The sequence below is a fragment of the Arachis ipaensis genome, chromosome B09 (genome assembly GCF_000816755.2).
Source record: "Arachis ipaensis cultivar K30076 chromosome B09, Araip1.1, whole genome shotgun sequence".
In the NCBI taxonomy this organism is placed as follows: domain Eukaryota; kingdom Viridiplantae; phylum Streptophyta; class Magnoliopsida; order Fabales; family Fabaceae; genus Arachis; species Arachis ipaensis.
The window spans coordinates 14,210,602-14,223,108 of NC_029793.2; the positions used below are offsets into that span (position 1 = coordinate 14,210,602).

Sequence of the window (12,507 nt, forward strand, 5' to 3'; positions counted from 1 at the left end):
CAACACAGATGTACAAAGGACCTCTAAGGACATCTATGGATTTTTCTTTTAATTTTGCACTCTCTGTCTTTTTCCGCTCTATGACTTTTTCTTACAAACCTCACTGTTTGCCTTTTTTCATGAGACTCAAGACAGACAAAATTAAACAGAAAATTACAAAACAAAAAATATTGAAGGAGAAGAACTTCTGTTAGCTTAGGTAGCTATGAAAACTCTGTGCCTTGCACTCTCACTCCTTGCTTCAAGCCCTGGCTGTTCTCCCTTATTTATAGAAGGGGAAGCCTCCATGGTTGAAACCATTTAACCAAGATAAACTTCTTCTTCTTCAAGTAAAACCGGTTCGGCCAGAGAGAGAGGAGAGGAAACTGAATGTAAAACCCAATATGCAATTACCTCTGTGTCTTCTCTTTACACCAAGCTTCACCAATCCGAGCCATCCATCTTGACTTGCACTCCAAGAAGGATCCCTAGCCCTTGATGCTTCTTGATGTATGACAGATCCTTCTGCTCCTCTTTTGCTTCCTCCTTCATGTAGCCTTCCTAGCTACCTTCTGTGATGAGTGAACACAAAGCAGAGACGAGCCATGCCTCTGAGATCTTCTTCCTCTGATCGAAATCTTCTTCTTCCATTTTTGGTATGGAGAAGCTGAGATCTCTTCACCAAATCTTACCATTTGTGGTGAAAATCTTAGCCACAACATACTTTTTGTTTTCTTTTTCTTGCCATCATTACAATGGGCTTGTTACTTGCTTATTCTTCTCTTCGGTAGCTTGCCATAGCTTCCATACTTTTTCTCTGAAATGACCGAATGAAGAAGAAAGAAGAAAGAGAAGAGAGATGACTTTAAAATGCTTTTAGTGAAGCTAGGAAAGAGAATGAAATGAATTAATTGTTTCGAAACCCAAGCCTAGAAGCGTGTAGTACACTTAAGGCAATCACATCATTTTTTTCATTTTCTCTTTCCTATTTCCAATGTCTGCATTAAGTGCAATGAAACATAATTTGAAATCCATCCAAAGATGCATATGATATCCGTGGAAACATGCATGGATCTCTCTTTCTCATTTTTTCAATTTGGACCAAGCTAGTGGATTTGTCCATCAAAGTTGATTTGGGCTACAAATCTGGCCCAACAAGGCTAATAATAAATCAACCATAACAATTTCATACCAAGTTTGAAAAACTTATCCCAATGGGCTTGCTATATTTCGGCCCAACAGTAAAAACCTGCATAGCAAAATTATTTTAATTTGCACATATGGATTAAAACCAAATTAATAATTTTGCAACTAATTATTTTAATAATGTTTGATCATCATCAATTTAAATTAGAATTTTTCAAACTCATCAATCTCCCCCTTGATAACAAATATTATTTAAAAAAATTGAAATGGAAAGAGATTAAAGATTAGAGTACTCCCTTTGAATACTTGGATTCCTTCCTTACCAATTGTTACATGGCTCCCCCTTAATGTATGCTATTTTACCAAGGGAAGCTTTAGCTGTAACTTTTGAAATCAAAGTTAAGGTAACTGTGTTATTCAACATATAAAATTCTGCAATGTTGAATGGCTTGATTTATGAGCAGAGTTGAGGATAAACAAATACTTAATTTGTTATCATAAAAAAATTTTCTACTCAATCAAAATAATCAAAAAGTAAAGCATGCTTGAGTACCTTTAGAGTACTTTTCAACATATATTAAAAACTCAACATACTTTGGATCAAACTAATTCTTGTAAAAAGCAGTTTCTTGCCAAAAGGATTTGCCAAACAATAAATTACAATCTATGAAACAGTTTACAAGTCATCACCCAAACTGACTAAGATTTGCATTTTACTTAAACTAAAATTATCAAAGTTTAAACAAACTTATCACAGCAAAAAATATATCATTATAATCATAAACTTGCAAAATTAGTATAAAAGATAAACATAAATCAGAGCAACATAATTAGAACAGCATATGTACAGGGGTAATCATGAATCAACTTGATTTCAGCCCCTATTTTTAGTTCTAGCCACTTTTCAAGCAACTTTTTCAATTTTTTTTTTCAGCTTCCCTCCCCCTTTTGTCATCAAAGGGGAACCTGCAAAAACACAATGATATGCAACAAATCCAAAATATAACTTATACCAAAATACCAAGTATCACAGTTCTAAAGTATCCATAACATCCTACAAAGTATCAATATAAACAAAGCCAGAAATCAACAATAAACATAGTGATCAATCATCAGATAAATTGTACTCAGAGCCATCTGCATCATCATCATTGGTAGCCCCCCATCTCTTCTTCAAAATTCTGCAGCATTAGGCAAACCCTTTCTTGGCACTTCATCCAAACCCTTTCATTTTCAAATGCTTGTTTACGAGCAGCCTTGTACGAATCCACCATTAGTTTAGACATGTTCAAAAACTCAGTGAGTACTTCTCTTATTGACTCTGTTACTTTGGATGGCTCGACCGGTCGGCTCTTTAGGTCACTGTCAGAGGGCATTGACTTTTTTCCTTTGGTGCTTTTCATTGTACTTGAAACTCCTCCTCCCTTAATGATTGAGACCTTATTCTCTACAGCTTCATTTGTTAGATTAACTTTAAAATATTCAAAAATACTGGTGAGAAACATGCCATAGGGAAGGTTTGCCTTTTGGTACTTTTAACAGGTTCCCACATATGCCTTATCATAAGGTATGCAAAAGAAACAGAAGAGGAAGTAACAATAGCAAAAAGCACAAGAGAGTCAGAAACAGTTACTCTGTTGTGAGCCACTCTGTGGAGTCAGAATATGAGTAATGATTCTGTGCAGCAATGAGTTTTCGTGACCGAGGGCCTTGTGAGTAAGGATGGTGCCATCCAAGCCAGACAAGTTCTCACAAATTTGTTGCAGGGCAATCTTGTATGTGACTCCAACCTGAGAGTCCCATTTTTCAGACATGTACGCTCTTGGTCCCTCATCAGTGTAGCCTAGGGCAGCGCTGATTGTCTCCGAGTTCAGAGTCATATATACTCACTTTACGTAGGAATGAATGGTACCATCGATCAGCCTCATATTAGCATAAAATTCTCGTACCAATCCTGGGTAAACGGGTTTTTGAATATGGAGCAGAGGGGTCCATTTCAGATTCTCAAACAGAGGAGAGAAGTTGATTCCTTTGGCTGCAAGTGAATCCAGATTCACTAGGTATGAGACACACAAGTGACGTTTCTCCAATACTTCCTTGTGGAACTCATAGGAGGCACACGAATTGAATCTAGCTGGATCAAAGTATGAATAAGATTTGTTGAATTTATTTTTGAATTTCAATTATTCCAGATTGGCTAGTTCCCTCGTGTTGTGTAACACAAAGCTTTTGGTCTTCTGTGAACTTTGTCCAAGGGTTGCCTTCTTCGGTGGTGAGGGAGGTGGTGAGGTGTGAGACTCCTCTTCCTCTTCAACCACAGGTTCCTTCTTTTTCTTGATGAAGTCTTCGTTGCTATCACCTTTCTTCTCATGGTGTCCGTTTGCTTGGATGATGGTGAGAGAGATGATGAAGATGTAGAATGAATATGTATATGAGTGTGGGTTTGAGGGGTGGAGAATTTTTTGAAGAGAAGAATTCGTTCACTTTTCCTTGGAGCAATTTTCTTTTTCATGATATTAAAAATGGAGAAGTGGAGTGGGGAAGGTGAAGAGAGAACCGAAGTGAGTGGAGAGATGTGAGAGGTTAGGGAAGCATTAAATGCTAATTTGAGAGATAAGTGGAGTAGTTATTACCCATTAAGGCGTGGTTATTAACCAGGGAAAGTTTCCTTTTTATTTTAAAAACTGAAAGTTTGGCTCCTAGAATCAAGGGATGAGGGAAGAGAAAAGATTTAATTTGACAATAACTTCTTCCAACAAGATTTGATAAGACAACTTCAAAAAAAAATGTGATTAACACAAAAAGGAACTCAAAACGGATCAGAGTAAGGTCAAAGAGATTTGGTGGGGCCCAAGATAATTAATGTCAGCGCAATTTCCCCCTGTATCATGTTCAATACATCCTGAAATTTGTCTCCTGCTTTCCTACGAGACAAAACCAACAGAATAAAAAAATTTCACAAATTATCAATAGAGCTTAAATCTATCATTCCCAAACTTTTTCTCAAAGAGTAGAATCTATCTTCATAGAGGGGTTTTGTAAAAATCTCAGCAAGTTGGTCTTCAGATTTAACAAATTAAATATCAGTAGTACCCTTTTACATATGCTCTCTAATAAAATGATATTTGATTTCAATGTGCTTGGTTCTTGAGTGCAGAACAGGGTTCTTAGAAATGTTTATAGCACTCATATTGTCACAAAATAAGGGTATACTATTGATTTTTAATTTATAATCTTCCAATTGAGGCTTTAACCAAATTAATTGTGAACAACATGCAGATACAGAAATATATTCAGCTTCAGCTGTGGATAGAACTACAGTGGCTTGTTTTTTGCTTGACCACATGTTGAGTGAGCTTCCAAGGAAGCAACACATGCCGGATGTACTTCTTCTATCCACTCTATCTCCCGCATAATCTGCATCACAAAACCCTACTGCACAAAAATCATCAGATTTTGGATACCATAAGCCACAATTACTAGTTCCCTTAATGTATCTAATGATGCATTTAACGGCCAAAAGATTGGATTCTTTTTCTTTTGGGTGAGATTGAAATCTTAAACATACACCCACACTTTGAACTATATCCGGTCTAGAGGAGGTAAGGTACATGAGAGATCCTATCATTCCTCTATACCTTGTTTCATCCACATCTTTGCCATCATCATCCTTTTCAAGTTTAGTGTTTGGATGCATTGGTGTTCCCATTGGTTTGAAATTTTCTAGGCCAAATTTCTTGATTAGTTCTTTTGCATACTTTCCTTGGTAAATGAAAGTGCCACTAGGAGTTTGTTTAATTTGGAGGCCAAGAAAGAATGTTAGCTCTCCCACTAAACTCATTTCAAACTCACTAGTCATGAGTTTTTCAAACTCTACACATAAGGACTCATTGGCCGACCCAAACACAATGTCATCCACATAAACTTGAACTAGGAGAATATCATCATTAGATGCTTTTATAAATAAAGTAGTGTTGGTGGTACCCCTTTGAAATTGATTTTCCAACAAGAAGGCACTAAGCCTTTCATACCAAGCTCTTGGAGCTTGCCTAAGGCCATAAAGGGCCTTTGAGAGTTTGAAAACATGGTTTGGAAATTCTTTATCTTCAAAGTCGGGGGTTGTACTACAAACACTTCTCTATCAATAAAGCCATTAAGGAAAACACATTTGACATCCATTTGAAATATTTTAAAACCCTTATGGGCAGCATAGGCAAGAAGCAACCTAATTGCTTCCATTCTAGCTACCAGAGCAAAAGACTCATCAAAATCTATACACTCTTCTTGATTGTAACCTTGGGCCACTAATCTAGCCTTGTTACAAACAACTTTTCCATCCTCACCTAGTTTATTTTTGAAAACCCACTTAGTACGCGTTACCTTCTTACCATCCGGATGAGGTACTAATAACCAAACTTCATTCTTGTCGAATTGAGCTAGCTTTTCTTGCATGGCTTTGACCCAAGAAGGATCTTCAAGAGCTTGCTTTACATTATTAGGCTCTATTTGTGACAAGAGAGTAAGATTGCTTGGTTCGGTTTGCCTTTTGGATGAGGATCTTGTTGTTACACCTTGTGAGGGATCACCAATGATAAAGTCGTGAGGATAACCCCTCATGGACTTCCATTCTCTTGGTTTCCGAAGTGGTGTTGAGCTTTGATGAGCTTCAGTGGGTTGTTCTGTTCTAGATTCTCTTGCTGGCTCAGGAGACAAAACAAAAATGTCTCCTCTATCCTGACGAGACAAAACTGGACGGACAGATTCTTCATTTTGAACAGACTTGGGATTTTTTTTACTGGTTTCCTTATTGACAGCATCTTCACAATCTGAATCATTTTCTATCACAGTACTGGAAATTGAATTAGAATCACAAAAAGAAACATGTATGGATTCCTCTATGGTCCTATGGTCTTTGAGGTAAATTCTATAAGTCTTGCTAGTGGTGGAGTATCCAACAAACATCTCCTCATATGATTTTGGATCAGATTTACCAAGGTTTTCTTTATTGTTAAGTACAAAGCATTTTGCATCCAAAAACATGGAAATACTTAAGATTAGGAGGAGTTCCTTTCCATAGCTCATAAGGATTTTTCTTTAACCCTTTTCTAATAATGGTCTTATTCAAAATGTAACAATTTGTATTTACAGCTTCAGCCCATAGAAATTTTGGAATCTCATTTTTACATAACATAGCCCTAGTCATTTCTTGAAGGCTTCTATTCCTTCTCTCAACTACCCCATTTTGTTGGGGGATTCTAGGGCATGAAAAGTTATGAGCAATTTAAAAATCATCACAAAATTTTTCAAAGTCTTGGTTTTCAAATTCTTTTCCGTGATCACTTCTCAAATGGGCAACTTTTAAATCCTTTTCATTCTGAATTTTTTTGCAAATGGTTGAGAAAGAATGAAAAGCATCATTTTTATGAGCAAGAAAAAGTATCCAACCAAATCTAGAGTAATCATCCACCACCACTAGACCATAGTGTTTACCTCCTAAACTTTGAGTTCTTGTTGGACCAAAAAGATCAATATGTAACATCTCTAAAAGTCTCTTGGTTGAAATTCCATCTTTTGGTTTTAAAGAGGATTTTACTTGTTTGCCTAACTGGCAAGCATCACAAGTAAGATCCTTATCAAATTTGATATTTGGAATTCTTCTAACCAAATTTTTCTTGACTAGCTTAGAAATTTGGTATATGCTAGCATGACCCAATTTTCTATGCCAAAACCATTTTTCATATTCAAGAGAGGTGAGACATGTTACTCTTTGATCTTTTAAGTCTTCAAGAGTCAATCCATACACATTATTGCACCTTTTAGCCTCAAACAAAATATCCCCAGATTTTTCACAAATAACTAAGCACACAAACTTTCTAAAAATAACTTCATATCCTAGATCACACAATTGGCTTACACTAAGTAAATTGTGTTTCAAACCATTTACAAGAAGAACATCATTTATACAAGATGAGAAACTTTTACCAACTTTTCCAACGGCCACTATTTATGAAGAAGGTTGTCTTTCCGGTCATATGCCTAGAGCATCCGATGTCCATATACCACTATTGTCCTTCCACTTGGATGCTAGGCATACCTGTTCAATGTGGTCTGCCATAAGACATGGTTGAGACTTGGTTTCGGATTCTTCATCATCTTCTGAATCGTTTTCCAAGTCCTCCCAAGAGGCCATCAGACCTTTCTTCTTTCCCTTCTTTGGCTTCTCTTCTTTCTTCAACTTAGGGCAATCTGATTTGAAATGCCCAGTTTCTTTGCAGTTGTAACATATCACCTTGCTGAGATCTTTTTTTTTATTTCTTAGAGCTGCTTCCCTTACTTCTCTCCTTGAACTTCACCATTTTCCTGAATTTTTTGGCAAACAACACAAATTCATTTTCAGAGGAATTATCACTGGATTCATCATCTATGGGGTTAGTAACAGATGCAAAAGCAATTCCTTTCTTTTTTGAATCCTTTTTCAAATAAGTGTTTTCAAAAGCAAGTAGGTTTCCTCTCAAGTCATCACATGTCATAGAATCTAGACCACTACTCTCAGATATGATTAAAGCTTTTGTTTCCCACTCTTTAGTAAGACATATTAGGACTCTCCTCACAAGCACAGAATCAGGATATGTAATTCCCATAGCATCCAAGCCAACAATGATGATGTTGAATCTTTCAAACATTTCATTTATTGATTCTCCATCCTTCATTGAGAACATTTCATATTCTCTGTTCAACATGTCTATCCTGGTTTTCTTTACTATGGTGGTTCCTTCATGAGTGATTTGAAGTTTGTCCCAGATTTCCTTTGCCGTTGTGCATCGTGATACCCGTCGGTATTTCTCGAAGCTGATAGCACAGTTGAGAAAGTTGACAGCCTTGGCATTGAGTTCCACCTTCTTTTTGTCTTCTTCGGTCCAGGTTGCTTTGGGCTTAAGAGAGACTATTCCTTCAGCACTTGTGGTGGTTGAAAATTGAGGACCCTCCAAGATAATCTTCTAGAGCCTGTAGTCTACTGCTTGCACAAAGATCTTCATTCTCTCCTTTCAATAGGTATAGTTTTTCCCATTAAAAAGAGGAGGTCTGTTGCTTGACTGTCCTTCTGTCAGGTTGTAAGACACCAGGTTTGAGCCACTGTTTTCTGCAATCTGGATCTTTTTTCCAAGCTGCAAAGCTTGATCTCTTTGAGACCAAGCTCTGATACCAATTGATGAATTTTTAGTGGCTAAGAGAAGAGAGGGGTTGAATCTTAGCCCCTTTTTCGCTTAGTAACACTTGCTAGTCTTTGAAATAATTTCTGGAGACTTTTTAATTTTTGTCTCGTACCCAGCCACGAGACTTTTTCTTTTTATCTCGTAACCCGGCACGAGATATTTTTCAGTTTTATCTTCTATGCAGCAGAAACAGAAATGGAGTAGAAGAGAGATAAAAAATTACACCACGAAGTATCCTGGTTCAGCTGCCAAGTGCAATGTAGCCTACATCCAGTCTCCATCACAACAATGATGGAATTTCACTATAATCATCATGATTACATACACCAATTCTTCCTAGGAACTACCCTTCCAATCCGGGACAAGTCCAGAATCTAATCACCAATCCTGAACTTGACTTGGTCACTGCCAAGCTTTCAATTGCTAAGTGGTAACCCAACTTGCAAGGGGATTTCCACAGAATCATAAAACACAACACAGATGTACAAAAGACCTCTAAGGACATCTATGGCTTTTTCTTTTAATTTTGCACTCTCTGCCTTTTTCCGCTCTATGGCTTTTCTTACAAACCTCACTGTTTACTTTTTTTCATGAGACTCAAGATAGACAAAATTAAACAGAAAATTACAAAAACAGAAAATATTGACGGAGAAGAACTTCTGTTAGCTTAGGTAGCTATGAGAACTCTGTGCCTTGCACTCTCACTCCTTGCTTCAAGCCCTGGCTGTTCTCCCTTATTTATAGAAGGGGAAGCCTCCACGGTTGAAACCATTTAACCAAGCTAAACTTCTTCTTCTTCAAGTAAAACTGGTTCAGCCAGAGAGAAATGAGAGGAAACTGAATGTAAAACCCAACATGCAATTACCTCTGTGTCTTCCCTTTACACCAAGCTTCACCAATCCGAGCCATCTATCTTGACTTACACTCCAAGAAGGATCCCTAGCCCTTGATGCTTCTTGATGTATGATAGCTCCTTCTGCTCCACTTTTGCTTCCTCCTTTACGTAGCCTTCCTAGCTACCTTCTGTGATGAGCAGAGACGAGCCATGCCTCTGAGATCTTCTTTCTCTGACTGAAATCTTCTTCTTCCATTTTTGGTATGGAGAAGCTGAGATCTCTTTACCAAATCTTATCATTTGTGGTGAAAATCTCAGCCACAACATACTTTTTGTTTTCTTTTTATTTCTATCATTACAATAGTCTTGTTACTTGCTTATTCTTCTCTTCGGTAGCTTGCCATAGCTTCCATACTTTTTCTGTGAAATGACCGAATGAAGAAGAAAGAAGAAAGAGAAGAGAGATGACTTTGAAATGCTTTTAGTGAAGCTAGAAAAGAAAATGAAATAAATTAATTGTTTCGAAACCCCAAGCCTAGAAGCGTGTAGTACACTTAAGGCAATCACATCATTTTTTCATTTTTTCTTTCCTATTTCCAATGTTTGCATTAAGTGCAATGAAACATAATTTGAAATCCATCCAAAGATGTATATGATATCCATGGAAACATGCATGGATCTCTCGTTCTCATTTTTTCAATTTGGACCAAGCTAGTGGATCTATCCATCAAAGTTGATTTAGGCTAATAAATATCAAATCTGGCCCAACAAGGATAATAATAAATCAGCCATAACAATTTCACACCAAGGCTGAAAAATTTATCCCAATGGGCTTGCTATATTTCGGCCCAACAGCAAAAATCTGCATAGCAAAATTATTTTAATTAGCACATATGGATTAAAACTAAATTAATAATTTTGTAACTAATTATTTTAATAATGTTTGATCATCAATTTAAATTAGAGTTTTCCAAACTTATAAAAAAAAATTAGAATAGAGACAAAAAAGATAAAATGACGAGAGAGAAAAAGAAGAAGAAAGAAGCGCGAGAGAGGAGAAAGGGAGAGTTAGACAATAGTAATGAGAGAATCCACTGCTACTACCGCTGGTTGGGTCATTGTAAAGAGAGATTGAGAAAAAGAAGAAAAGAAAAATTGAGATCTGTTTCTCCTCATTTACCTCTGCTTCTACCATCGCTAAAATTATCGCCGCTGTTTTTCAAAACTGTCACTAAAAAAGGGAAAGAATATGATTCCAAGCTTCTTCAAACCAAAAAAAAAAATATCGCTTATTCCAAACTTTTTTAAAATGGAATGAAACACCAATTTCTTTGACCAATTCTCTCTCGACGTCTAGGACCTATTTTAGGACTTTCCCTCAACTGCATTCTCCACTCCTCGCTCGAATTCTGCCAACAAAACCACCGTCATCGTCAACACCCGCATCGACTGGATGGAGACACCTGAGGCAAGGAAGTGAATGTCAAAATCGAAGAAAAAAGGGTGCTCCAGATTAGCGACAAGAGGAGTAAGAAGAAGGAAAAAATGAATGAAAGTATGTGGTCTCATAAAAATGAAGATAGAGTTAGTGAAGTGAAGGTAAAATAATCAAAAAATAATTTAAAAAATTTAAATAAAAAAAGTTAGAAATAATTTAGACCAAAATAATACTTATCTCCAAATTACAATTATAAAATTAAACCATGGTTTCCCACGAGACCAATATATAAGGAACAGGACACTTCTCAAAATCTTACGATCCAATCTTCAATCTTACACATAACTTAGACCACAAATAATGGATTTCCTTTCTCTTCCAACAGTAATGCTTGTAGCTTCAGCCTTGGTCCTTCTCTATAACATATGGAGGATTATGAACAAATCAAGTGAGAAGCAATTGCAAGCACCAGAACTACCTGGTGCATTCCCATTAATAGGTCACCTCCATTTACTAGGAACCAAAACTCCACTCGCAAGAACCTTCGCTTCTTTCTCCGATAAGTACGGTCCCATATTCCGAATCCGTCTGGGATCATACCCTGCTATTGTGATCTCTAACAAAGATGGAATCAAAGAATGTTTCACCATAAATGACAAAGCTCTTGCCTCGCGCCCCAAGTCTAGCCAGGGTGTATACATTGGCTATAACTACGCCGCTGTTGGGTTCGCTCCTTATGGCTCCCTCTGGACAAAACAGAGGAAGCTAGCTATGCTTGAACTACTCTCCTCTCGCCGCGTTGAATTATTGAGGTATGTATATGAATCCGAGATTGATACTTTGATCAAGGATTTGTTATTGTATACTGCAGGAAATTCGCCGGCTAAAGTTGTTGTCATTAGTGAATGGTTGGAACGGTTGACTTTTAATATAGTGACAAAGATTATAGCTGGAAAGAGATATTTTAGTTACTTGCAAGATGTGGATGATGTTGAAGCACAAAGAGTTGTGAAGCTCATAAGAGAAGTCATGCATTTATCTGAAGGGGGTTTGGTTCCTTCGGATGTGATTCCTCTAGTTCGATGGTTTGGCATAGAAGGGAAAGTTCTTAAATCCATGAAAAGAATTGCAAAAGATTTGGACACACTTTTTGGAAGCTGGGTTGAAGAGCATAAAATGAAGGGCAATATGGTAAATAGCTCAAGCGAGAAACAAGATTTTATTGATGTTATGCTTTCCATGGTTGAAGATGATCCTGATTCTGGCCATACACGTGACACTATCATTAAAGCTCAAATTATGGTAACCATATTGATAATTATGATAATAATTATGCTCAAGATTATTCATGTATCACAATGAATGTAACAAAATAAGTCAAAATTATATAATTTTTTTTTTCTTCAATGCAGAATCAGATATTGGCAGCTGGAGCCTCTTTGGCAACACAAGTGAGCCTCATCACACTTGCACGTTTCCTTCAAGCATTTGACTTCGATTCTCCCATGGATGAACCTCTTGACATGAGAGAAGGCTTGGGTCTAACCTTGCCCAAGTTGACTCCAGTCAAAGTTTACCTCACCCCACGAGTATCCTATGAACTCTATCCCTGAAGCAGTATCTTTAGTTTTATCTAATAAAAATAAAACGAAATATTAAAATTACTCAAGAGGGATTATGTTGCTATAGAATTATTTATGTAAGAAAAATTTTAAATTTATCCCAAAAAATAGTTTTTCTTTGAAAAGTCAAGTTTTTGGTGTACTGAGAAAATTTTTTCTTCCACATTAATAATTTTGTTAGCAACATAATCTTTCAAGATAATTTTAGTATTTTTGTTAATATACTAATATTTGGGGACGGATACAGAAAAAGTGAGTAGTGGCCTCCACCCC

General features: G+C 36.7%; 1 protein-coding gene across 1 annotated transcript; it reads left to right on the forward strand.

Annotated features, from left to right (window-relative positions):
- On the forward strand, positions 10,847–12,225 carry LOC107615151 (cytochrome P450 82C4-like). The gene is made up of 2 exons (XM_016317258.2): positions 10,847–11,914; positions 12,025–12,225. Exons 1-2 carry the CDS (start codon positions 10,973–10,975, stop codon positions 12,223–12,225), a joined length of 1,143 nt encoding a protein of 380 aa, XP_016172744.1. The 5' UTR covers positions 10,847–10,972.

Excerpts from the sequence above, each read along its gene's own strand:
- LOC107615151 (XM_016317258.2), top strand. The coding sequence starts at position 10,973 with ATGGATTTCCTTTCTCTTCCAACAGTAATGCTTGTAGCTTCAGCCTTG. Across the intron at positions 11,915-12,024 it reads TCATTAAAGCTCAAATTATG|AATCAGATATTGGCAGCTGG; the intron begins GTAACCATATTG and ends TCTTCAATGCAG.